The sequence below is a fragment of the Onychomys torridus genome, chromosome 3 (genome assembly GCF_903995425.1).
Source record: "Onychomys torridus chromosome 3, mOncTor1.1, whole genome shotgun sequence".
Classification (NCBI taxonomy): Eukaryota; Metazoa; Chordata; class Mammalia; order Rodentia; family Cricetidae; genus Onychomys; species Onychomys torridus.
The window spans coordinates 70,090,862-70,117,276 of record NC_050445.1 but is presented as its reverse complement, the minus strand read 5'-3'; the positions used below and the strand labels follow the sequence as shown (position 1 = coordinate 70,117,276).

The window sequence follows — 26,415 nt, the reverse complement described above, 5'->3', positions numbered from 1 at the left end:
ATTATTTGGACAACTCTTTGGCTGGTCCTTCCTTAGCTAACCTGCCTAGCAAAACAATGTAGACTCTCCTTCTGGAGCAACCACAGCGCAGACTCCAGGAAGGTTTCTGAACTGGGCTGCAAACCTGTCCCTCCTGACCTTGGGGAAGTAGCTGGTGTCCCCAGCTATGGGGCCTAGGGGACTGTCCTACTCACCCTCTTCCCTGATGTGGAGCTTCAACTAGAGAACAAGGAACACGTGTGTTGGCACGCTTTCTCCTGCTCTTCGGGCTGCTCTCCTAGGTCTCTGTGTTGTCGGGTTCCTGGTTCTCCTGTCTCCTCACTGACTAACATCACTCACCTCAGGATGCAGCTATTTGCTACTCTGCTTTTCTGTGGAAGTGAGGCAAGTTCTAGCTACCATTCAGCTATCTAGCCTGCTCCCAATTTAGTTTTGTAAAAAACTTACATACATTCCAATTTGTGACTGCAATGGAAACTTAAAATTTTTGTTTCCTTTTAAAGGAGTCCGTTATGTTAAGGTAAACAGGTTTGCTTCCTCAGTTTCTTTGAGTCAGGGTCATACTATATCCCAGATTTGAAACTTACTCTGCAGCCTGGGTGGCCTCAAACTCATGATCCTCAAGCCTCAGCCTCTGGAGTGCTCAACTATTGTTAGCATTAAAGCGCTACAATTCTTAATATTAAAGGTTACGGTTCGACAGCATCATTTTATGTATCTCTTAACTAAATTTCAATTGATATCGCTATATTGAAGCACATGCTTTTTAAAAACACTTGTTATGTTGTTAATATTTAAGTTTTGATCAGCGAGCCAGAGAATCACAAGTGTCATAGAAAAGATGCCTTCTATTTAACAGGAGTTACTAAGCAAGTCAGCTATTTTAACTTGCGCTTTTTATTATTGAAATTGTACAGCTTTTCTGTCATGCATTTCTCAGTGGGAATGAGTTGATTATATCGTTTACTCCTAGTTTTTTTTTTCCCTTTTATGAGCACTTTATATATTAAAGGTACCAATTACTTATAATAAATATGGCCCTGGAGTTTGTGATTTGTACTCGTGTTTACCCTGTGTTAGGGTTAAGATTTCTGTGATGTTTTCTTGCTTTCATGTTTGTATCATGATGGATTGAAAATCATGGCACATCAGAAACATCTGCTGTCAGGAGGACCAGCTCTGGAAGAGACCAGTGTTATCAAGGAGTAATTCGAGTTACCAATTATAAGAATCATTGAAGAGCTCTTTCTTAGAGCAATGGAAGGAAGTTAAGTTACTCTTGAACAATGCCTACTTCACAACCGTACATCCCTCCACTCCCCACAGTTGCCCGCTGCTCTGGGGCTGGGTTTGAGATCCATCAGCAATGGCAATATGAAAACCAGCAGACCAAGTCCAGGAAACAGCTAAACAGGTGGTTTTGTGACTCTCCATGTGAAAAGACATCCTGAATGGAAATTACTTAAATTACTTAATCATCTCACAAAAATAGACAGGTTCTTAAAATCCACTTTTTTGAAAGTTGAAATAATTTACAGCCTTCTATTTGGAAGAATATATAAATTCATACACATGACAGACAAGATGACTCCAATTTTATAAAAATTTAGTTTTTATAGGCACTTTATGGCATATATCAGAACTTTTTTTTACAACCTTTATAATCTTTATAATAATACAACAAAGTAGGATTGAAATTAAAAATTCAAACAAAATTACATATTTTATTTAAAAAAGTCTTTAAGTTCTCTTACGGATCACATAATGCAATCAAAAACACTGCCCCCATTCCATGACATTTTTTTCAATTTCAGTTTATTTAATTACAAAGTTTCTGGAGACTGTCATCTTGATGAAATTACCTTTCACAGTGTTCACCTTTTAAACTTTGGTTAAGTGCCATATTTAAACACCGATATTAAAACAGTCACAGTTCACGAGGCTTTGCTCCAACCTGGACCATTGAGAAATAGATGCCTTTCTGTGCCAGCAGCTGCTGGTGGGTGCCATGCTCCTTGACCTTACCATTCTGAATCACCACAATCAAGTCTGCGTTCTGGATGGTGGACAGGCGGTGAGCGATCACAATGCAGGTGCGGCCTTCCCTGGCTTTGTCCAGGGCTTCCTGGACAACCTGTTTCACAGTCACACAGAAGATTTATGATGAAAACAGTCCCTTTCCTATAGTCCCCTCCCTAACAAGCCCCTGGATTTGTATACTCTGTCCATCAACAGTGGCCTTGGTGGTGACATGAAGCAGAGATTAGAAACCAAGGTATCAGTCACACCAGAAGAGAAGTGAACACCAGTTTGGATGAGTTCTGAGACAGACGATGTCTAATGGAGACAGGCGATGTCTAATGCAAAGTTAGGGCAGTCTATAGAGTCCATCTGTCCCTTAACAAACACTCGGGCCTTGCCACACAACATCCCTAGAGCAGTCCTCTAGCCAGCTCCACAGAGCAGCAGGAAGCTGGAGCACACGCCAAAGCCACCATAGCAGTACAAACATCCCCTGACCATCTGCCTGTCACACAGCCGAACTCTTGACCTTTCTCAGGCTGGAAGGCACCACAGCATGTGTCTTAGGGCAGGGCCAGACTTCAGCCTAGTCTCCCTTCAGCTCTCACAGGCTGCTGCAGAGATGCTGCCTGCAGGAGCAGACTGCTGCCAGCATGCAGCTTGTAGGCAGACATCACGGAACACAGAGGGCCTGAGGTTAATTTGCCCCTCATCACTTCAGGTCTCCTGAGCCCCAGCTGTAGACATTAAGCTGCACTGGGAGCCAACAGGAGCAGCAGTAGGTTGTCTGGCTCAGGTTCTCCACTGTGGCAGAGAAGGAAGTCAACTAACCCCTTACCTTTTCGCTCTCGGTGTCCAGAGCTGATGTGGCTTCATCCAGAAGCAAAATGTGAGGCTGTCTGACAAGGGCACGTGCTATGGCAATGCGCTGCTTCTGCCCACCCGACAGCTGAGTGCCTTTGTCTCCTACTCTGGTGTTGTATTTCTGGGAACAGAATTTGGGTGTTATGAAAATGACAAAGTGCAAAGACAGTGTGACCACAGTAAAAAGAATAATTAGATAAATTTAGTCTCTCTTTTTGAAAGCAGATATTTGGGCCCCCAAACTATAGCTTTAGTGTAAACAAGCACAATGTTCTCTGTGCAAGGATATGGCAATCCATTATCTCCCATCTCCTGGTTTCATTGTATTTGTAACAAAGATTGGCAGGAGAAAGGTAATGATTTGAACAGTTGCTCACAGTAACAGGAACATCTCATCACCAGCAGGTGACACCCTCCGCATGACTTTAAACTGAGCAAAGAAGTCCTTAGAATATTAGCTTTTGGGTGTGTTTCTATTAAATTATCTCCAACGTTTAAGTGATTTTAATGTGTTGAGGCATTCCATTAGGCTGAAAACAGAGCCTTCTTTATCCAATTCCATTCCCCTATCAACCTCAACAACAGCAAACTGTCACAAATTACTATATATGATAACAAAGACATAGGCTAAAAGATTGTGTAATATCAGAAAGCAGGAGAGGATGTGATAGCATGTGTAACCAGAAAACACACAGCCTTATTTATCTGTAGGCCTTTGGCAGGCTAGAATTAGTCACACACAGCTCTGATTCTCGTGAATTTGACTATAAAATCCATGTTCAACATAATGGTGCCACTTGTCTATCTTGTTTGGCAACTCCAGTTCTATGGTGGGCAGAACAAGGTCAGCATTTGTAGAGAAGAAGGGCTCTGGTGAGGACAGAATGATATTTGGAACAGGCTCCACCCCTGAGCTATGGCTGCCCCAGAATCCAGGCACTCTGATGTGTCCTGGCTTGGATGAGTCCAGGGCTACCAGACTGCACTGACACAGAAGATCCTTGGAGAGCACAGAAGATGGTGCTGTTACCTCTGCAGGAAGCAGGATACACACTGTGGCAGAGTAAGGCTAAGTCTAAAGCTAACACTCAGAAGGAGATGCTTAGAGAATGGGGCTTAATGATGGAGTGGTAAATCGGGAGTCCAGAAAGGCTGGTCCTTATGGGAGAGCACCCTGCTGTGTCTTCTATTCTGAACCCTTATGACCTGGGCTTTAAATAACAAATGGCTGGGTCTTTTTTTGTTCTTTTTTCTATTTTTTCCATTCAGAAGAGCTAATATATGGACTGAAAAAAATCTGCATTTATAACAACTTCTAAGGTGAGGATTCAAGCTTGGACAAGCAGTGAATCTTATTAGCAAATGGGTCTGTAGGCTTGTACTTGGAGTATTTCAGTCTCAGGAGTCAATCACCCATGGCTGGACCACACTGAGAAGGGGACAGACCCCCTTCTAAGCCATGTGTTTAGCAGGAGCAGTTATCCATGGAGGAGCCACATGAAAAGACGTAACTTGGGAAGAGTTAGGGCCACTTGATCTTGCCATCCTTGCCCATGAGGCTTCCACCTTCCTGGCTGGCTTGAGGCAATTAAATCTTATTTTATAGAGGGCATTTCCTGTAATAAGTAACTTAATTAATAATAATGGGAGGAGGTATATTATTTGGGTAAGCCCTGAAGCTGGAAAGATGGCTCAGTGGTTAAAAGTACTGGCTGCAGAACCTCAACTGAAGAATGGATAAAGAAAATGTGGTACTTATACACGATGGAGTACTACACAGCAGAGAAAAACAATGACATCATGAAATTTGCAGGCAAATGGATGGAACTAGAAAATATCATCCTGAGTGAGGTAACCCAGACTCAGAAGGTCAAATATGGTATGTACTCACTCATAAATGGATACTAGATGTAAAACAAAGGATAACCAGACTATAACCCACAACTCCAGAGAAGCTAGCTAACAAGGAGGACCTAAAGAGGGATGCATGGATCGCCCTGGGAAGGGGAGATAGATGAGATCTCCCTCAGTGAACTGGGGCTGAGGGGTGGGCAATGGAGGGTAGGGGATGGGGGATGAGAACATAAGGGAATGGGATGGTCGAGCTGGAACAGGGATGGAGGGGGAAAGCAATGAAAGAGACACCATGATAGAGGGAGACATCATGGGGATAGGGAGAAACTCGGTGCTAGGGAAGTTGCCAGGAATCCCCAGGGATGACTCCAACTTGGGACTACTAGAAATAGTAGAGAGGGCACCTGAACTGAACTGAACTGGCTTGCCCCAGTGATCAGATTGGTGAATACCCTAACTGTCATCACAAAGCTTTTCTCCAGTGACTGATGGAAGCAGATGCAGAGATACACAGCCAATCACTTAGACAGAGCTCCAGGAGTCCAGTCGGAGAGAGAGAAGAGGGATTCTATGAGCAAGTGCATCAGGAACATGATTGGGAAACCTGCAGAGATGATCAAAACAAACTAGTAGGAACTCATGAAAATTGGATCAATGGCTTTGGAACCCGCATGGGACTGGACTAGGTCCTCTGCATGGCGAGACAGTTGTATAGCTTGATCTGCTTGGGAGGCCCCCTGGCAGTGGGATTAGAATCCATCCATAGTGCATGAGGGGGCTTTGTGGAGCCCACTAGGTAAGATGAGCTTGAGGCACAGGGGAGGGGCTTGGACTTGCCTCTACTGGATGTGCCTCCTCATGGGAGATCTTGCCTTCTTGTGGGGGCAGTGGGGATGCATTGGGAGGGGGTGGCTGGGGTGGTGGGAGAAGGGAAGAGGGGGATCTTTGACTGGTGTGTAAAATGAATGCAAAATTTTTCTTAATAAAAAAAAAGTACTAGCTGCTCTTCCAGAGGACACAGATCAATTTCCAGCACATATATGGTAACTCAAAATTGTCTGTAACTCCAGTCCCATGGTATCTGATGTCCTCTTCTGGCCTCTGTGGATACCAGGCCTGGATGTGGTGTACAGGCATATATGCAGGTAAAACACTCATACACATAAAATAAAAACAATAAAAATAAAATAACTAAAAGGGCCTAAGACGGAGTCAGTGTCCCAATTTATCTAACTTACTGGAGGAAGTGAGAAGTAGTCCACAGGACAACAGCCCAGGGACCATCTTAATAATCAACTTCATAAGTATAGTCTGGGGCCCATGAAACTCACAGTGGTCAGAAATTGTACAATACTATAGTCTTCTCAATGACAGCCTGAATTAGAGAGCTGTCTTTCTGGCACAGGTCCAGCTGTTGGCCCAACTCCAGAATGAGGCTTGAAGCTTACAGAGGAGCTACAGAGTGATGGATGGGCTAGAGACGGAGGGTGGGGAGAGACAGCCATGAGTGCTTTTTTGGCAGAATCAGAAGACACAGATATGGCTGCCTGGCCCTTCACTCAGACTTGGAGAATGGGGACTATCCCCCTGGAGCAGTGGTGCCTCCAGTCTATAAGCTGTGGTCTGCACCAGTCCTCCTCCTCCTGGACAGTTCCTGAATGGATGTAACCCTTTGCTCCTTCCTCACAAAGACTCCTATGATCAGGTAAACTTAACATCTGACAGGCAAGGGAAATTGTGGCCAGATCTCTGTATTCATGTGGAGTATGTTTTGACTGCTAAGCTTTCTTTGATAATTTTAGTTTGGAAAGAGACGTACATCAGGCAGCGACTCGATGAACTGGTGGATGTTGGCCTCCTTGGCCGCCCTCACGATCTCATCCTGGGACACTACCCGGCTGTTGTCTCCATAGGCGATGTTCTCTGCAATGCTGCGGTCAAACAGGATGGGCTCCTGGGACACGATGCCCAGGTGGGCTCGGAGCCACTGGACATTCAGCTGCTTTACTTCTTTGCCGTCTAGAAACTGGGAGCAAGGGTTCACACATCAACTTCAGGACCAGCACAATTCAGATTTAGCAAAATCAGCACCATTATTTCATACTTTAAGACTGTGGGGTTGCCATGAGATGAAAGGAGGTTTGCTCATGTTACTTTGGATTTTTAAGGTCTGTTTAGGGTTACCATAAGTGTGCACTTTGGGGAAATACCGTTTCTAATGTTTTACCCTTGGTTTTTGACTTATGCAGTAATAAACAAAAAATAACCCTCATAAAAATACCCATGTCCTGATCCCTTGAAACTGTGAATGTATTTTGTCAAAGAGGCATTAAAGTAGCACATGGAATTAAAGCTATTAATTGGCTAACTCTCAAATACAATGATTGTCTTGATTATCTTGGTGCAAGCAATGTATTCCTGAGGTTCTTAACTGTGGAAGAGGAGGACAAGAGCAGGCTACTCTGCTAGTTACTGCTAGCTTTGAAGATGGAGGAAGGGGGCATGACCTAGAAAATGCAGAGTGGCTTGTCTCTTAGAGTCCTAAGAAGGAATGCTGCACTACCGTTGCTTGGACTGTAGCCCAGTGAGGTCCATTCTAAGGGCTCAAGGGCTTGCAGCAGTTTCTCTCTCTCTCTCTCTCTCTCTCTCTCTCTCTCTCTCTCTCTCTCGTGTGTGTGTGTGTGTGTGTGTATGGAAAAATGGACAAATGTATAGAAGGATTCATGGTATATTTAATACTGAGCCAAGAGTTGGAAGGGAAAGGCCACCTTCTCCCTAGATCAGCAGTTTGCAACTTGTAGGTCACAAATCCCGGGGAACAACCCTTTCACTGGGGCCACTTAAGACCATCAGAAAACAGACACCTACATTATGATTCATAACAGTAGCAAAATTACAGTTATGAAGTAGCAACTAAAATAATGTTATGGTTGGGGTCAGCACCATATGAGGAACTGTATTAAAGGGCCGCAGCATTGGAAGGTTGAGTACCACTGCTCGGGATGACTGTGGATGATTAAACCCTTTTCTGATACAGATATCAACTAAATAAATCTCCTTTGCCAAATAATTTTTGGTATTGAAGTGAGGAAGGTGTTAATGGCTTCTGAAGAAGATCCTAGTACCTTAGTTTTGGATAGTCAAGCAACAGTGATAAGTGTGTACTGACTCATATATGTTTTCTGTATACCTTGTAACTGGCTGAGGCCTCAGAGAGCTCTGGCCAGAACTAGGGTAGATCTTTGCCACAGGAATGCATTTCTACTTGTGAGACTGGCAGTTATACGAAGAGAAGGCATACCATGACCTTGCTGGTACCAAGCCCAGTTGCAACAACTACTCTGTGCATTTGCTCTCTTGGCTTTCTAAAAATTTTAATAAGCAGAAGTGGGGAAACAAAGGGTGGAGAGAAGCAGTAAAATGTATGTGACTGGCATGGCAGTGCAAGCCCACTTCCCTAACACTGAGGCAGCTGAGGCAGAAGACTGAAGGGTCAAGCCATCCTCAGCTAACATGCCGAGTTCTAGGCCAGTTTGGAGTATGCAGCAAAATTCTATCTGTAAACAACCACACAGCAAGAAATTAATACAAGAATAGAGCTGCACAGCGGTCTTGTTAGGGGAGGATTGTATTTGACAAATGGAAAATTGAAGAAAGGAGCCTTAAAGAAATCTATTCTATGTCTCTATCCCTGGAAGCAAATATGTATTATCTCACAGAACCACAGGCAAGTCTGGATGATTCCAGTAAGCGTTAGGGAATCTGTACACTTCATCAACTATAATAACACTCTTGGCCCTAATTATAACTGTAAAACACACCAAGTTTGGAATCTATTTAAAATCAATATTAGCCAAAGAATCCTTCCTCTAAGAACATGTCTGGAAGCCCAGAATATAAAACAGACTCCAGCACAGTGTCTGTGGTAGAGGCATACCAGTGGTCTGATGGGGGACCTAGGAATTTGGGGAATTTCTGGAAATTGCTCACAAGATCGAGCCCAATGGAAGGCATATGTAGGAAAGCAAAACTTAGTATGGAATGCTGTAAGGCTAATCAAAATGATCAGCTCTTTCTACTATAGACTGTCTCGTCCATTGTTCACTAGTGCACTAATCAAGTGATATATATATATATATATATATATATATATATATATATATATATATATAACTGCATGTGTATGTACTCTGAAATAAAGTATAAATATCAAGCATTGAAAACATTTTAAGTTCTGTGATAAGCACAATGCACACACTCTCTCATTTATCTTCACAACAACTCTTAGGAGGTCATTGTGATCTGTATCTAAAGGGGACAAGAGACCCCAGCTGTGGTGCGCGGGGACAGACTGGAGAGGGGAGAAGGGCCAGATCAGGAGCAGAGTCAAGTCAATAAAAGCGAGGTGTAGGACTTTCAAGTCCGGATTTGGGACTAGAACAGCATTCTGGGTGGGAGAGAGGCCAGGATTCAGTCAGGAAGCCCTTCCTTGTAAGTCAGCTGCTGAAGGAGGAAGAGTCCACAATCTAAGTCTTTGGTATTGAGAATTTTTTATGACTTTTTAAATTTAAAATATTCACTTTTTCCATTAGAATGTATTAATCTACAAAACCACCACTCTCCTTCTTCTTCCAAAGTAGTCTATCTTCTACTTTGATGTTACTTTTAATATTAAACCCAGCTTCCACATACAAGGGAAAATCCAGTTTATATAATTTAACTCTCTTCACTATACCCTTTTCCTGTAAAAGGCATGATTTCATTCTTTATAACTGAGTAATATTCCATTGTATAGAAAAGCCACATTGTTCTTTAGCAGTTCATCTGCTGATGGGCACCCAGGCTGCCTTTGTAACTCCGCTCTTGTGAGTAGCACTTCAGTGAGCATGCACGCTGGGAGCTAGGGATGAAGGTCGGGCGCTGGAGTGCTCGCTTAACCAGCACGGAGCACCAGGATCCATCTCTAGCACCACAGGAAACCCGTATCATGGCATATGCCTGTATTCTCAGCACTCTTTAGGTGGAGGCAGGAAGATCATGAGTTCGAGGTTATCCTCAGAGCCAGTGTGGCACACATGAGACCCTGTCTCAAAAGTTTTAAGGGGACTGGAGAGACAGCTTAATGGTTCAGAGCTCTTGCTGCTCAGTCATGAAGATTAGAGTTTAGATCCCAGCATTCTCATGCTGGGAGTTCCACAAACTCCATTAACTCCAACTTTGAGGGATCTGATGCCCTCTTCTGGCCTCTGTGTGTACACAAGCATCCATAATCCCCGCTCCCATGTGTGCATATACTCACACAGATGCACACACACATACACATAAATAACTAATAAACTCTAAAAAAAAGGTCAAAGCTATGGAGGTATATTTAGATATTCACTTTGGTACCCAACTTTAAACTTTAAGATATGTTTTCTTTAAAAAACAATCCCTACATGTCTAGAGACGTGGTTCAGTGGTTGACAGCATGTGCTACCCTTGCAGAGGACAGCAGCCTTAGTTCCCAGTACACACATCAGGTGGCTCAGAACCAGTCGCTTCAGCTCCAGGAGAGCCAAAGCCCTGTTCTGAACTCACACACGCACACAATCGCTATTCTTGGTTTTCAACTTGACCACATTTGGAATTAATTAAAACCTACTCAGTGTGCACCTGTGAGGGATTTTTCTCAATTAAATCATGTGAAGTGGAAAGACCCACTTTTAATCCAGATCTTTTGAGACGGGAAGATCTACCTTTAATTTGGGCCACACCTTCTGGTGGCAGCCTACTTCAACAACATGGAAGCAAGAAATGTTTGCTCTTTGCCTGCTTGAAATCTCACTCATGGGCAAGTTCATTCCTTTAGTGGCAGTAGAGCCTACTTCTTTGGAATTCTGACATATACTGATGACAAGTTGAGACATCCAGCCTCGTGGACTGAACAAATATTGGATTCTCAGAGTTTCTGTTGTGAACAGCTGGACTAATAAATAAAAAGCCATTCTAATAACTCTCCTTTATATGCATGTATGATAAAAGCTTATTGAAGACATTACTGAGAGTTCTGGTTGCTGACACTATCTCTAACTGCTTTGAATGTAGTAAAAGCATTCTAGAGTTCTAGGGTCAATGTTTAGCAACAAAATGTAAAAGCAAAAAACTGGAACTCAACAAAGTTTTTTTTTTTTAAATGAAGTAAAAAGATACAAAACATTTATAACTTACAGAATAAACTGAGTAAAGTCTGACTGTCTTTGAGTAATTACTGTGTAGAAGTTAAAAAAGCCATGGGTACCAGATTGAAAATTCTTTGTCATTACTGCAGCCAGGGTCCCTTGGAGCTGATGGGCATCAGTGCTTGGGTCACTGTTCTTATCTCAGCAGCAGCTGTAAGCTCTGAATAGATGGACAGCCTATAACTAAATGCATACATAATAAGTTTCTGCTCTAACTTCTGTTTCTTTGCACTTTTTCTTATATCCTACAACACAGCCAAAGAATGCTTCCAACTCTTCTTTTAAAAATACTCTAATTTAGCTGGGCGGCGATGGAGCACACTTGGGAGGCAGAGCCAGGAGGATCTCTGTGAGTTCAAGGCCAGCCTGGTATACAGAGGAAGATCCAGGACAGGCAACAAAACTACACAGAGAAACTCTGTCTCAAAAACAAAACAAAACAAAACAAACCCCCAAAACCAAACAAACTTACTTTATTCATTTTTATTTATGCGTATGTGCCTCAGTGCATGTATTTGCTCCATGTGCACATAAGAGACCAAATAGGCCATAACCCCTAGAAGTGGAGTTACGGGCAGTTGTGAGCCACCATGTGGGTGCTTAGAATTGAACCTGGGTCTCCTGCAAGAGCAGCGAGTGCTCCTGACTGCTGCACTGTCTTCCCAGGCCTCCAGATTCCTCCTTTTGAGCTTGTTCCCTCAAGTGTCTCCTACTCTGCTGCTGTCCTTATTTACCTCTTTCAATGTTGACTGTGTCTTAGTCCCCACCCCTTAAATCTCCTCGTTTCCTCCCAACCATCCTTCAGACATGCTAATCTGTTTGTTCCCATCACCTTTGTACTCAGTGAGAGTACAAAGTGCTGGGGACAGTCCACTAATTTGCCACCTCCTGTCACCATTCTTCTCAGTCCTCACCGTACACAAACGCCTGTTGTGGAATACTGCTTTAACTAGGTAAAGATGAATTACATTTGTTCATACTGCATTTGTTTAACTATGTAAAGATGTGTTGCATTTGTTTATACTGCATTTGTTTAACTATGTAAAGATGTGTTGCATTTGTTCATACTGCATTTGTTTAACTATGTAAAGATGTGTTGCATTTGTTTATACTGCATTTGTTTAACTATGTAAAGATGTGTTACATTTGTTTATACTGCATTTGTTTAACTGTAAAGATGTGTTACATTTGCTTATACTGCATTTGTTTAACTATGTAAAGATGTGTTGCATTTGTTTATACTGCATTTGTTTAACTATGTAAAGATGTGTTACATTTGCTTATACTGCATTTGTTTAATTATGTAAAGATGTGTTGCATTTGTTTATACTGCATTTGTTTAACTATGTAAAGATGTGTTGCATTTGTTTATACTGCATTTGTTTAACTATGTAAAGATGTGTTACATTTGCTTATACTGCATTTGTTTAACTATGTAAAGATGTGTTGCTCTTTTACCTTGTCTGACTAAGGCACCCGACTAGTCTAAGAAAAGTAGCCAGTCAGAAGAGGGATAGGTGAGGCTGGTGGGCAGAGAGAGGAGAGTGAAGACAGAATGAGGGGGACACCCGGGACCAGCCAGCCAGGCAGCCACCAACCAGTCAGACAGGGAAGAAGTGGGAAAAGCAGGATGTACAGAAAAAAGCCTTGAGGAAAAATGTAGATGAAGAGAAACGAGTTAAATTAAGTTCTAAGAGTTAGTGGGACAAGCATAAAATAAGGCTGAGCATATTCATAATTAATAATTAGTCTCTGGGTCTTTATTTGGGAGAAAGCCTGCTACAAATGTCCCATTGTCCTCACTGACATCTTCTCCTTCTTGAAACACAGTAGTTGGCTTTCATCTCCCTGTCACTCCTTGAAGAAAGCAGAGGAGTAGATGGAGAAGGTGTCCAGGGCAGATGGTCTAGCTCAGACACCAAACTTTAGCTGTGGGATGTTTCTCAGTGGGCTATTATTTAAAGATGTGAAAAAGAAAACATGGCTTATAATCAAGAGTTAAGCATATCCAGCATCTGGATGATGATTACAACCCTGAACTGTTCTGAGTACAGAAGTGTGCTCACTCACCACTGTGCCGGCCATGGGGTCATAGAAGCGCTCCAGCAGCTGGACCACTGTGCTCTTCCCGCAGCCGCTGCTGCCCACCAGGGCCAGCGTCTGGCCCTTCTTCACCTCCAGGCTCAGCCCCTGAAGCACTGGGATGTCGGGTCGGGTGGGATAGTTGAACTTGACTTCATTAAATTTCACATTTCCTTCCAATGTATTCTAAATGATAAGAACGGTAGTCAATTTGATCATGACAACACTGAAACCAGAGCAGAGCCGACCCAGGCCATCGCCAGCTGCCAGATCAAAAGGACCCAGCTTCCCCTGAGTGCCAGGGTGAGTTTTTAAGCACTGTTAAATACCATTAAATACTGTTAGCACTGTACTGAGTACGAAATCTTTATTGCATACACCCTTTTAACCCTTCCCATGAATGATTAAAAGAGTCCAAAACTGAACTATTTGACAGGCTCTTCTCTAATTCTCTGGCTTCCTTGAGCAGAAGGCTGTCAGCTCAGCAGCCCCTTCGACAGCTGCATGAACTGCCTTGATGCCATTTTGGCTACACTGAACACATCAATTTCTGAAGGAAGAAGCATTGCAATTCCAGCTGCTTGCTGCAAACACTCGGTTTTGATGGGGAAAAAGCACCACTTCCAGCCACAACTGTTCCAAAGAGCTTGTTGTGGAACTCACAAGGATCTCCAGCAAGCACGTTCATCCAGGACAGCAGCGTAGACCTAGGGGTGCTAGAACTAGCAGCCCAGTGGAAGGCCTGAATTAGTGTCAATATAGTCTTGCTGGGTGGTGGCTAGTGCCTTTGTTCTTTCTCATTAGCAGAGTGGATTCACATCACAAAGAGGAGACAGTGGCAGCAGCAGTCAGCAATGGCCGCAGGGTCAGGGAAGGGTAGCTGAAGAGTTCCAGAAAATGACAAGGATGGGAAGCGGAGGTAGAGACGATAAGGATTGTGAAGAGTGACAGATGAGAAACTCTAGGACCCAGTTGTTGGAAGAACCTCAGAGCTTTAAGGACCAAAGTCCTGACACTATAGGCTCAAGACCTGTAATACTAACTGCTTGCTGAAGGAGCTAAGGGTCCTGATGCTAGAGTCCTGCCCAGCACCTGTAATACTTAGCAAGTCCTGTGTGCTGCTACCACTCACTGTTGTTGGCCAGTGGAGACGTATAATAGTTTCAAATTACTGGGGCAGTCGGTGGTTAAAGCCCGGAGCAACGGACCCCTCACATGAGCACCTAGTATCTTTAGTCTCTGGTTTCTAAAGTCTGGAGCAATAGGCACCCATTTCTCATAGCTCAGGGCCTGCTAGTTCAGTCCTCGAAGGCTTAGGACAATGAAAGAGTTCTAACCTACATGCTCACAGATTCTATCCATGGAGAGAAAAAGACCCAATCAAGTGGTTAGTAACATATGTAGTAAAATTCTACTGTGGTTAACCTTCATTTCACAAAGATAGAAATTAATAAACAGACTCTAAAAGAATCAATGCCTGGGCCAGCAAGCTGGCTCAGTGCATAGGGACCTTGTTACTGAGCCTGACAATCTGAATCTAATCCCCAGGATCCACAAGGTGGAAGGAGAGAATCAACTCCTAATGTTGTCCTCTGACCTCCACATGTGCACTGTGGCAAGAGAACATCCACATGCATATACAACTAAATAGAAACAATCAAAAAACAATTAAAAAAAAAAAAAAGAAAATCAATGTATCTATGCCACGAGGCATTAATGCCATCCCCATGTATAACACAAATACAATAAAGCTTTTCCACCATAATTTGCCTATAAGAGGATAGAATTTTTATCTCTCTGTGTACTGGATTTTAATTATATATTAGTATTTAATGAAATAAACCCATGACCTAGAAAGTTTTATATTATAATCAATATATTAAAAAGCACAGGTTTTATTAAATTTCTTCTTCAACTACTTCTATGCCTGGGGTTGGCAGCTCATGTAACCAGAAGAGCAAACTCACAGGCTTCAGGCCTTCGGGGCTGTAGCTGTCGATCTCGGGGAGTTTTTCCATGATCATGATGACATGTGATGCGGACACTTTGGCTTTGGCATAGTCAGGAGCAAATGAACTGGCATTCCCAGCTGCCATGGCACCAAAGACAATAGCTGAGAATACCCTGTGACACAAAGGAAAAAAACACACATACACACAGTCATGGCTGCTGGGAAGCAAGCTGCCAGTTCTGCACCCGGGAGCAGGATGCTGAGTGACCACTGCTCTTCATAGAGAAAAAACAAACAGAGGAACTACAAGAAACAACCATGGTCCCTTCCAGAGCCAGCCTAGATGATACGTCTCACCACCCACTTAATCCCACAGACAATGGCATGGACACACCAAGAAGATAAAGGACCACAGCCAGGAGCTGGCCTGATTCTCCAAGTTCTAGTTCCCTAAGGAAAGAGAATGACTTCCCTGAAGCCTGTAGTCAACTTTGGGTTCTCTGTTTCACTGTCAGTGGGAACCCTTTAGAAGGAAGCCTACTTGGCTTCCCAAAGGACTCCTCCTTTACCAGAGTGGATTAGAACACTTCACCAAGGACTGTGAGTGTCAGACAAGAATGAAGGGATGTCCTCACCTGCTCCTCAGACAGGCCAGACAACATTCCACTCCCGCCTCCCAGACCCCAGAGGCCATGCCTGAGGCCTCTACCTTTGTCCCTTGCTACATACCAATGTCTGGGCAGCTGTGACACACTGCTCACATTCTATGTAAAAGACCATCATGAGATTGCTCCGCTTCATGTGTTCACAAGTTTGTTTAAAAATTGAAAAACAAAACAAAAACAACCTTTTTTTGTGAACACTATTAAACAGAGCTGGGTGCTGGCCTGTTTGGCTGCAGTACCAATGGCCACGACTGAGCATCTTCATGTCAATATCACTGTACTTATCTGAACAATAACAATTAAGGAGGTCACCCATTACTTTTTCAATGACATTATTTTAAGGTTTAGGGAAGAATGGAAAGATACCCAGTATTGTGATATTAATACTTGGTTCCCCAGCTGGTGGCTCTCTTTGGGACAGTTGTCTTACTTTTAGGAGTTGGAGCCTTGCAGCAGGAAGTGGTTACTGGGGATGGGCCTTGAAGTTTTATATCCCGTCCTAACTTCTGGTTCATTCTCTGTCTTGTGACTGCTGTTGCGATGTGACCCACTGGCCTTGACCACACTCCTGCTGCTATGTCTTCTGTCATGATGGAATGGAGCCCCTCAAACTGTAAGCTTGGATAACTCTGTCTCCTGGAAGTTGCTTTTGTCAAGATATTGCATCACAGTAACAGCAATAGCAACTGATATCTCCAGAGAACAAAGTGCATTGCTTAAAGGTGTTCTTTATGGATATTTTCCTCATTTTTAAACAGCACACATTCAAAAAATAACTTTCAGTTATTGAAAAACAGGCTGAAAGCAATAACAAATTCATAGCTAGGAAGGACTACCTCTAATAATTATAAAACAAAAAAGTTTTAAATGAATACCCTTCCTTAAAAGCATGGCAGTGTGGCTAGTTACAAAAAGTCAATTCTTTCATCTTATTCTCTGACCTTTAGAAATACTTCTGTTTAAAAAATGAAGTGTGGTTTGCAACCCTTTTAATCTGGGTTTGCCTTGAGTCTAACTTCAGTCAACAAGAAAAGCAGAAGTCAACATCAGTTGGAGGTCTATGACTCAGGAGGTCTTGTATGACAGTATGCTTGTTCATTATCATTTGTGTATTCTCTCTCTCCCCTTCTTCCTTCCCCCTCCCTCCCTCCCTCTACCTCCCCTCTCCCTTCCTCCATCCCTCCCTCCTCTACAAGGCTGCTGCAAGATAAAGCGTACTCAGAGAATGACCCTGACTTTTCCCCTACCAACTATCTATAGCTTCCTTTAACACAGAAGTGAGGTTAGATCAGAGCTTTTATGCCCAACTCAGATCAGCACAACTGACTTATGTGCAAAATAAATGTTTTTAATTCCATGTCACTAAGGCATAGTGGCTGGTTGTTGGAATGGCATCATAGTCTCACAACACCTATGACATGTGACAAAAATTTCCTTATATATCATGCCATGCAGCTGCTAAGGTACATCCTCATCTGTGACATGGCTGTCACAGCCCAGACCAGAAAGGACCTTAGAGATATCAAGTCCAGCTGTTGGTGTTTATGCCTAGACACTTCCCTAAACTGACCAGCGTCTTCCATTTTAATAGGTACCATGTTTGATTAAGTCTATCACTAAGCTTACATTGCCCATCATGAACTGGAACATCATTTCATAGGCCCTTTGCTTTGGTGGTGACACCTCACTGTCTTTCTCCATATGCACTTTATTACATCATAAACAGTGAGGCTGGAACTGGCATAAAGCACGAGACTATTCCAGAACCCTGGGAATCCACCACTTCCTTTTCTTGGGACTCTGCACACAGGCTAAAGAAATACAATGCAATATTAAAAACTATAACTAAATAAGACACACAGACAGTTAATTTCCCTCATACATTATTTAAACTTTTTTGAGGGAGGGGCTAGGTTTTTCAAGACAGGGTTTCTCTGTTGAACTTACAGAGCTCCACCTGCCTCTGCCTCCCAAGTGCCAGGATTAAAGGCATGCATCACCACTGCCTGGCATGGGATCTTTTGAAAACGGCCACTTTTCACAAGGTTCCTCTGGCCTTTACCAATTAGAAGAAGGATTCCTACAAATCTAAGACTGCTGTGTCAGCAAATTTCATTGGTTCAAAGGCTTGGAACAAAGCAATCTATCAAAGAGTTATCCATTTAAGAATCCAATACTTACAGCATAACATTTTCAAAATTCATTAATTGATGCGCCACTAAGTAGGCACCAAACCGGAAACAGGCAGCATAGGAAAAATACATCATGGCCTGGGTGAAGGAGAATGTGATCCCAAAGACCTGCGCTTTCTTCAAAGCATTTCTGGAAAGAAGAGAACCCAGATTCACTCCACTGCATTTCTCAGTCATTCAAGTAACTTCCTGTGGGTTGTCAGTGGGGCACACAAGAGTGACAGACTCAGTGGATTCCCTTTCTAAAGAACTCAGCTTGAGCCCTTTTACTTTGCTGTGTGAATACAGGGAACTGCCTCATGTCTGAGACTCAGTGGTGCCTTCATCTTTAATGTAGGATATTGCATCTCAGTGGTTGATAACTAGGCCTGTAACACCCCCACCACCACTACCACCAGAGGAGCCTGGTTTACATTAACAAATGAAGGGTCCTGCACTTCCCCCCACTTTGGGACTCAACACATCTACCCAACACCCTCAAGCTGTGGGTGACAGGCAGCAGGCATGTCCTTGTACTTGGGGATCTAGATGAGGTGCACATCATCAATGCAGCAGAGAGACAATGTGCTATGGGAGAAAAAGCACCTAAGTGTCTGCAGCCAGGGAGGCTTTACAAAGCATTAGCATTCCAGGAATGTCTGAACAAGAAGGATCTTGGGGGGAGCCTGGGCAGGAACAGGTGGGATGGGCAGCCCTTTGACCTTCCTCCTGCTAAACCCACCAACTTCTTCTTGTCTTTGCCACGTACTGGGATTATGACAAAGGTGCTCGGGAACCCTCCAGAAAGATCTAGCTCTCGCCTTGTCCTAGAGAAGCTGAGTCTGCAAGGTTGGGCGTGCTCATGTCCTGGTCACCTTTCCTTTAGAGCCCTCATCGATACTGCTGGGGTAAAGGGAGAAGAGAAGAAGGTCTCCCCAGGAAAGAAAGGAACAGAAAGTATCCTCCAGAGATCCCCGCAGCGTCCCACAACACCTCCAATTTCATGCTCCATAGAGAACCTTCACCCCAAACTCAGCAGAGCAGGGTCACTATGCCAACAGGACACCAGGGCATTCTCAGTTGTCCCCTTCTCTCCTCCCCAGTGTCACCAGCCTTCACTGCTTCTACCTCACAGATGCATGCCCCTGCCTCAGCTCAGCTCTCTTCTCTTCTCTCTTGATGATCTCAGGTGTTCCTTCTAGTGCTTTCTTCATGTGTGCTCCACCTTCTGGCAAAAGCAGTCCTGAAAACTGAAGTCCTTACCAGGAAACTCCTCGGCGCCCTGACCCACTCTCGAGAGTGTCTTACCTGTATGGTATCTGCAAGCTCTGGGCATACATATTTTCAAACTTCTGCTCCCGAGTCAAAGAGACGACAGTGCGGAAGTTTTCTATCGCTTCAGTAGCAATCTGTAACACAACAGGCCCAAGGCCCACCAGGCAGGTAATTTGAATTCTATCAGTAAAGGTAATTTTAAAAAAATTTATTTATTTGTTTGTTTGTTTGTTTGTTTGTTATGTACACAGAAGAGAGCGTCAGATCTCATTACAGATGGTTGTGAGCCACCATGTGGTTGCTGGGAATTGAACTCAGGACCTCTGGAAGAGCAGTCAGTGCTCTTAACCTCTGAGCAATCTCTCCAGCCCCAGTAATTTTATAATGTATTTAGCACTTAGTATTACCTACAAGCATCTCTACTGAAAAAGGATATTAAATAATTTCTCAAACTGGACTTCAGATCTGTATGGGAAATCAACTAATTCCCCTCCCCCCATAGACGACGAAGCTGACAGGTGACCTAAAGCCACCCTCTTTACTTGGCTTTAAAAGGTATTTGAGAATTCAGTATGTCCGTTACAGTGATCTTGCTTCTACAATGGACTTACTTTAATCTTACAATTGCCTTAGTTTGTTTATTCATTTATTTGAGACAGGGTTTTACAAAGTAACAAGACTAGCCTAAAACTCAAGAATTTGTTCCTTTGGTCTGGGTGCTGTTAATACTTCCATTCACCGTGATACCTAGGTTTATATGTTTTTAAAATGTGATATTTATCTCTTTATAAGTTCCAATGCTTTAAAACATATCTGGAATATGTTACAAAATAAAAAGTTACACATCAGCATTTTACACAGTCACTCAAAACATTGCTTTTTTCCCCCGTGTGTGTGTGTGTGTGTGTGTGTGTGTGTGTGTGTGTGTGTGTGTATCTTTAATAGTAAAGTAGATTCTGAATGCTAGACTGGTTTTGATAGAGAACATTCCCCATGGTTATTAAACACATGTAGTGTGGTTCTATAGACAACTTTAACAATGCAGCGTGTTTTCTGCCCAACGGCACTTTCAGTTCTTACTTCCATAGATATCTTTGAATTCCGTGAGCATTTGCCGATATTAAATGATTTTCTTAGGAAAAGATTTTTAAAGTAAAAACACTAGGTCAAAGCAAGTAAATGCTGTTCGTTATTAACAAATATTAATTGAATAAATTAACAGAATTCACTGAGAGTTCCATCTATCCACACATCAAGTCCATCTACTCCTCTCTCTTCACTACTTCCAAGTCCCATATAGTTAGTTGTCTCTCATCTTTGAACGTATTCTACACATGAAGCAAAACATATACTTGTATACTTGTTTTGTCTCATGTAACATGACCTACTCCAATTCTACTTCCCTGCAAATGGCAGAATTGTACTTTTTTGTGGCTGAGTAACATCCAATGATACACATATGCCACATTTGAACCATTCATCTTCCTGGTTGGGGCTGTAGAAAATGAATTTGCCAGATGCTTTGAGTGCTGCGGACTCGTCATTTCCGGTTCCTTGCTGTCTCCAGCCTCCCTCGTCATTTGTCAGTGCCGAGCAGGAATCAGGGTTGCTCTTAGGGACTTGGTCGTTGTAGCAGTGAGAAATGGGATTTCTCGTTTGTCTTAGTGAGGTGTGGGTTGGTGTGTAGAACAGCTACTGATATGTGTGTGTTAACTTGTGTATGCTTCTCTATGGACTTATACACACATATATATCATGCATACGCTTCTCTACACACACACACACACACACACACACACACACACACACACACACACACACACACACTACATGCTTCTCTAGTGAATTCATCAGTTCTGGTACTTTCTCAGCAAAGCCTTTTTCTGTTTAAAATATCTGAAAGCAGGATTTCACTTCCTTCTTGTTTTTATAATTTCTCTCACATGTGATCTCTGTGGCTAAAATCAAACAGCCGTGATAGTAGATATCCTTGTCTTACTCCAGACTTTGTAAGAAACGCTTGCAGTTTTTTCTCCATACATTAGCTATATATTTGCCATGTAACAACCTTTAGTCTGTTGAGATACAATCCCTCTATACTAAGGCTTTTCATCAAGGGGTGTGGGACTTTCTCAAATACTGTTTCTAGATCTCCTCAGACGAACGTGATTACTCATGTACCTCATTTCTGAATTGTGCACGGAGCTATTCTTGCATCCTAGGAATACTTCCAGCTCTATCATGGTGTGCATTTCCTGGTTTGATTTCTGGAGACAGCATCTCACTATGTAGCCTAGAGTACCATTAACTAATTAGCCTATATTGGCTAGCATTCTTCCTGCCTGTCTGTGAATGTGGAGATCACTAGCATTCACCATGCCTGCCAGCACAAGCTTCTCTTAACCAGTTTTCATTCATTTTGTACACATTGAAGGTTTTTGCATCTGTTTGACCAGAGATACTCTTGCACAGTTTTCTGTTGTTTGTTTTGTTTTTCTTTTCTGTCCTTACCAGGCTTTAGGATCTGCATCATGTTAGCTCCCTACAATGAGCATGGAGGTTTCTTCACTCTCTCATCTGTGCTGTGCACTTCTTTGTTGGGAACCTACTGTCATTCAATCTCATGTTTTTATTGTATTCTTAAATTCCTTAGATTCAATTTTGGTAGGTCACATTTGTTCAGGAATTATTCTATTTCCTCTAAATTTGCTACATTATGAACATTCTCCCCCCCCCCAAAAAAATGTCCCCTAATGGGCCTGGAGAGATGGCTCAGCAATTAAGTGCACTTGCTGTTCTTTCAGAGGACCCGGGTTCAATTCCCAAAACCACATCAGGTGGCCCACAACCACCTGTAGCTCCAGTTCTGGGGGCATCTGACACCTCTGGCCTCTGTGGGCACCTGCATTCCATGTACATACACCCACACAAGACAGAGATATAATTTAAATTGATTTAAATCTAAAGGTATGGCTATTACTGATCATTTTCTGGATGTGTTCTCAGTATATGTTGCTGATAAAAATGAGAGTTTGAGGCACAGACTTTGTGGTCAGTAAAACGACGTACTAGCCCATAGAATTATCGCTTCATTTAGAGGCACAATGAAGCAATTTGGAAAAAAACCTTAACTAGAAGCTTCCACCCTTATAGCTTCAATCTCCACAAGTTTTAAAGGCTAAGTAATTCCTCAAATGAAGAACTTTTAGTTGGAAGAGTAAAAATGGTACTGTTTCTTTCTGAAAGAATCATTTACTAAATAGCTTTGGAGAAAGAAAAATGCATGATTTAAAACAAAAACAAAAACAAAAAAAACCAAACTACTTTCCACCCCACGCCCCCATCCCCGCCTTCAAAAACTCATGTTTGATTATGGCTTTCAAGATTGGAAAGACAACTGCAGCTGTTTTCAGTAAGTGCTCAGTGTGTCCATAAGAACATGATTGAACACTGCCAAACACATGCCTTAGACGTCAAGGCTATGACGCATTCTGACATCACAGACTGAAGATGGCAAGCAGGTCCTGGCTTCACAGACACCATGATTGAGCCTCTGATGTCAAATACATCTGGGTTTGTGACACCATACTGTCAGGATATAAGAAGGCCCTGACATTACATTGTGGGGATATGAGCAGCCCTTGACATCACACACTTGAAATTACACAGAACTGCTTAAAAATGTCAAGCTTACCTCATTCCTTTAGAGGCAAACCCTCAGACAGAGGCTTGTCCTTCATGGCACTTATGTTTTAGCAAGGAAGACGTACCATTTGTTAATAAAGAAATAGGACAGAAATGTCAGAGGCTGAGAGGAGGCATGAGGTCAGCGAGTGGAGTGGCCTTTGAAAATGCAGTTCAGAGACCCGGATGATGTGAAGAAGCCGTCGCGGTCCAAGGGAATCAGAGGAGTGTGAGAAGAGCTGCACAGGCCGTGGTGGCTGCAGCAGTGTGGACAGTGGTCATCCAGGCCCGGGCCACGTCGGGTTTGCAGCCGGGACAGAAGCTGGGACTGTATGCAATCGTTAGAAGCCACGACAAGATCTGAAGTGCAGGTTAGCACGGTCTGACATGTATCTAATAGATATGAGAATGGATTTTGTGTGAAGAATACAGAGTACAGGAGGATATGACTAGAGGGAGTAGATCAGTGAAACATCCATTACCTTGTGACTTTGGACAAGACCCAGGATCTCTCTAAACTTTGGGCTTTATCACCTCTCCAACAGGGATAATTCTGCATTACTGACAGCAATAAGTAAGAGAATACACATACAGCTCACAAGATGATGGTGGCTATATGCCATTTATTTAATAATAAATGTTAATCTGAGAATTGTAACAACGAGGTTGACTTTTAGTATTAAGTAGGATGGTTGGAGTAGCCACCGCCATGGTCTCTATGTATTCCCTCTGAGGAGCTACCACTGAAGTAGAGCCTGACCATGACTCTGAAAGTCTGCCATAGACACACCCGTCTCCATCTGCCCCTTGCCTCACTCACGCTTAAGGAACTTCACGAGCCTGAAACAGTCTCCTGCTTCTGAGATTTGGTGTTCTCACTGCCACTCTATGGCATGGTAGGTACATCAGTACTATAAAATCGTGATGCTTTTCTTCAAATGAAAAGTCTTCACCACAGAAATCAAGAAGCTCAATAAACACATGGTTAACTGAAGCTATTAACTCAGGAAGTAGTCTCCAGCTGGGACTAAAGTTGCTCGAGCTAGAATTTACCCTGTGGGCGTTCACACTGCGAAGTCTGACCCCAGAAACAATGGCTGGAGGACTTAAGTATTTGTCTCAAAGGAACTCCAGGGAAGCAGGATGAAGAAACGGTGATGACCAACCTCTGGCCTTCCTCATCATTTGTGTCAGTGAGGTACATGGCTAGGAGACAGAGCACCGGTCACACACCCACAGAGACCCCAAATCCACTCCCACCTGCCCTGGACCAGGCCCTACGTCTTGGGAATTTGGAATGTCCATCCGTAGATACAGTCCTAGTGGACACTGAGCTCATTTGGTGGTGGGGGTGGGGGTTATCACCCCTGTTCTGAACTCTCATCTCTGCAGACAGCATGTGATGTCTGACTATGCTCCACCATAGCAGAATGTGGATCCCCAGCTCACTGGAGAACCACTGCCTAAGTGTGAATGCTGGCCCCAGGAGCAACTGGCTCGAACAAAGAACACAGCCTGTGTGTCCATCATCCTCACCTCAAAAAATGAGATTCTTAACACAGCACACCTACTACATTGCTGCAAGAAATAAGACATTTACCAGGAAACCCAGTAAGCCCACCAAAGCCTTTGTCAAGCTGTGAAAAAAGAATAGCTAAAGGTGCAGGACAAACAGGGTCAAGGGAAGAACGGGCGTAGGAGGAAAGAGGAGGCATGAAAAGAGGAGCGCGCTAGTCTGAAACGGTGCAGGACAAACAGGATCAAGGGAAGAACAGGCGTAGGAGGAAAGAGGAGGCATGAAAAGAGGAGCGTGCTAGTCTGAAATGGTGCAGGAAATGAACACTCTCATGATTTGACACACTGAACCTCCCCAATCACACGTCACAAAACGCACCTACATCCCCGAATACAGAGAAGAAGAAAAGAATGGAAGGGAGGAGAGGGCTGGACAGGAACACAGGAGCAAGTGAAGCAGCAGCCTGACATCAGGCAAGCCTTGACAGGCAGCTGCCAGTCTTTGAGCTGAGAGAGGTCTTGCCCACTTTTTGTCTGCTATGAATCTGCAGGAAACCGAAGTTTTCTGGAAGAATGGTTAGAACCACATCCTCAGAGCACTGCTGGCAGCAGGGGATCAGCGAACATCACCACTAAGAAGCACGTTTCTGCTAGGTAAGAATTGTGCTTAGTTTCACTCACCTTCCCAGAAATCTCTAGTTCTTTCTTGTCCTTCAGAGCATGACCAGACAACATTTTCAGTTCAATAATGCCACCCAATATAATGAGCGGTATAATCACTATGAGTAAAAGTGTTAACTGCCAGCCATAGATTAAGGATATGATAATTCCTGTCCCGAGATTTGCTACATTCTGGGTAACTGCAGCAAGCCTGGAACCCATAGCCTGAAAAACACAATTAGAGACACATTTTTACATTAACTGTAAAATACATGTACTCTTAAGAATTAGGGCAATTTGCTTTCATGCAAATACACTAATTATCTGCTCAGTTACTAAAGCTCTGCTTTAAGTTTATTGTGTTTCTAAAATGAGGATTTCCCCGACTTCTACATAAATATGAAAGAGATCAATAATCCAGAACTCAGATGTTCTCTCTATTCTGATTCCTTTTTCTTTTTTTGGTGTGCTTGTTTTGAGGTATGTGGGTGCATGTGTGTTTGTGGAGTACATGTACATGCATATGTTGGCGTACTCACCCATATGGAGGCTAGAGCAGGATGTAGGGTGGCTTCCTCTGTCATTCTCTGCCTTACTGCCTTGAAACAGGCATTAACCATAGCTTGCTCCCAAGCCCCTGAGGTCCACCTGTCTCTGTCCCCCAACTATGAGGTTACAGGCACATGCAGCCGTGTCTGGCATTTTTTATGTTGAGTATTATGGATTCAAACTCAGGTCCTCATGCTTGCAGAGAAAGTGTTACCTATTGAACCCTCTCCCCAGCCCTGGCTGATTCTTCAACACCAAGACATCTTCATGTATCAAAGCGTGATCACTAAAGCAAGCTATGTAAAGGAGACTGGCCTGGCAATGGGGGAAGTTTCAACATTTGGCACCCAACTCCTTACAAATTAAGACTAGCCTTTTTCATTAATGGTAATAAATTATACCTGGGCTTATTTGAAACACTTATTAGGTTATTAGGTTTCATTTATTTGGACTTGGAAAAAAATACAGAGCAAAAAATTACGAAGCGTGTGTGTGTGTGTGTGTGTGTGTGTGTGTATGCTACAGTCAACTAAACTTATACTGAAGAGACCCTTTGCTATGTTGTGCACAAGTCAAAGAGCAGAGTGGCCTTTAAAGGGCTCTTCCCACACATTTCTCATGTGAAGATCAAGAGAAGCGACCTGGAGGATCTGCTGGATGGGGATGCACTAGGGTGCCCCTGATCTTAGCTCCTATAATCCTACCCAGAACCCATTCCCCACAGCAGCTGCTGATGGACAGAAATACTCAGAGCATCTCCCATGGGCACAGTAGAGGCATTTCCCTGGCTGTAACCTTTAAGACATAGGCAGATCCTGCTTTGGTAGGTCATAGGGCCAAAGAATCAAGATAAATCACAAGATGACAAAATCTTGCTATCTGAAGAAAGTGTGAGAACCGGG

At 43.2% G+C, this 26,415-nt stretch overlaps 1 protein-coding gene across 2 annotated transcripts in view; it reads right to left on the bottom strand.

Annotated features, from left to right (window-relative positions):
* Positions 1-1,624: 1,624 nt before the first annotated feature.
* Positions 1,625-26,415, bottom strand: part of LOC118579508 (multidrug resistance protein 2-like) — a 77,297-nt gene continuing 52,506 nt past the window's right edge. Inside the window, exons 21-28 of one of the 2 annotated variants that reach the window (XM_036180801.1) lie at positions 24,986-25,189; positions 19,139-19,239; positions 17,841-17,981; positions 15,011-15,167; positions 13,032-13,229; positions 6,560-6,766; positions 2,861-3,007; positions 1,625-2,134 (exon numbers count right to left, since the gene is read on the bottom strand). In XM_036180801.1, coding sequence (XP_036036694.1) covers positions 1,928-2,134; positions 2,861-3,007; positions 6,560-6,766; positions 13,032-13,229; positions 15,011-15,167; positions 17,841-17,981; positions 19,139-19,239; positions 24,986-25,189 — 1,362 coding nt within the window. In that variant the 3' untranslated portion in view covers positions 1,625-1,927. Of the gene's footprint in view, positions 2,135-2,860; positions 3,008-6,559; positions 6,767-13,031; positions 13,230-15,010; positions 15,168-17,840; positions 17,982-18,599; positions 18,998-19,138; positions 19,240-24,985; positions 25,190-26,415 lie in introns of those variants that run through there. The other variant, XM_036180802.1, reaches the window with a different exon arrangement.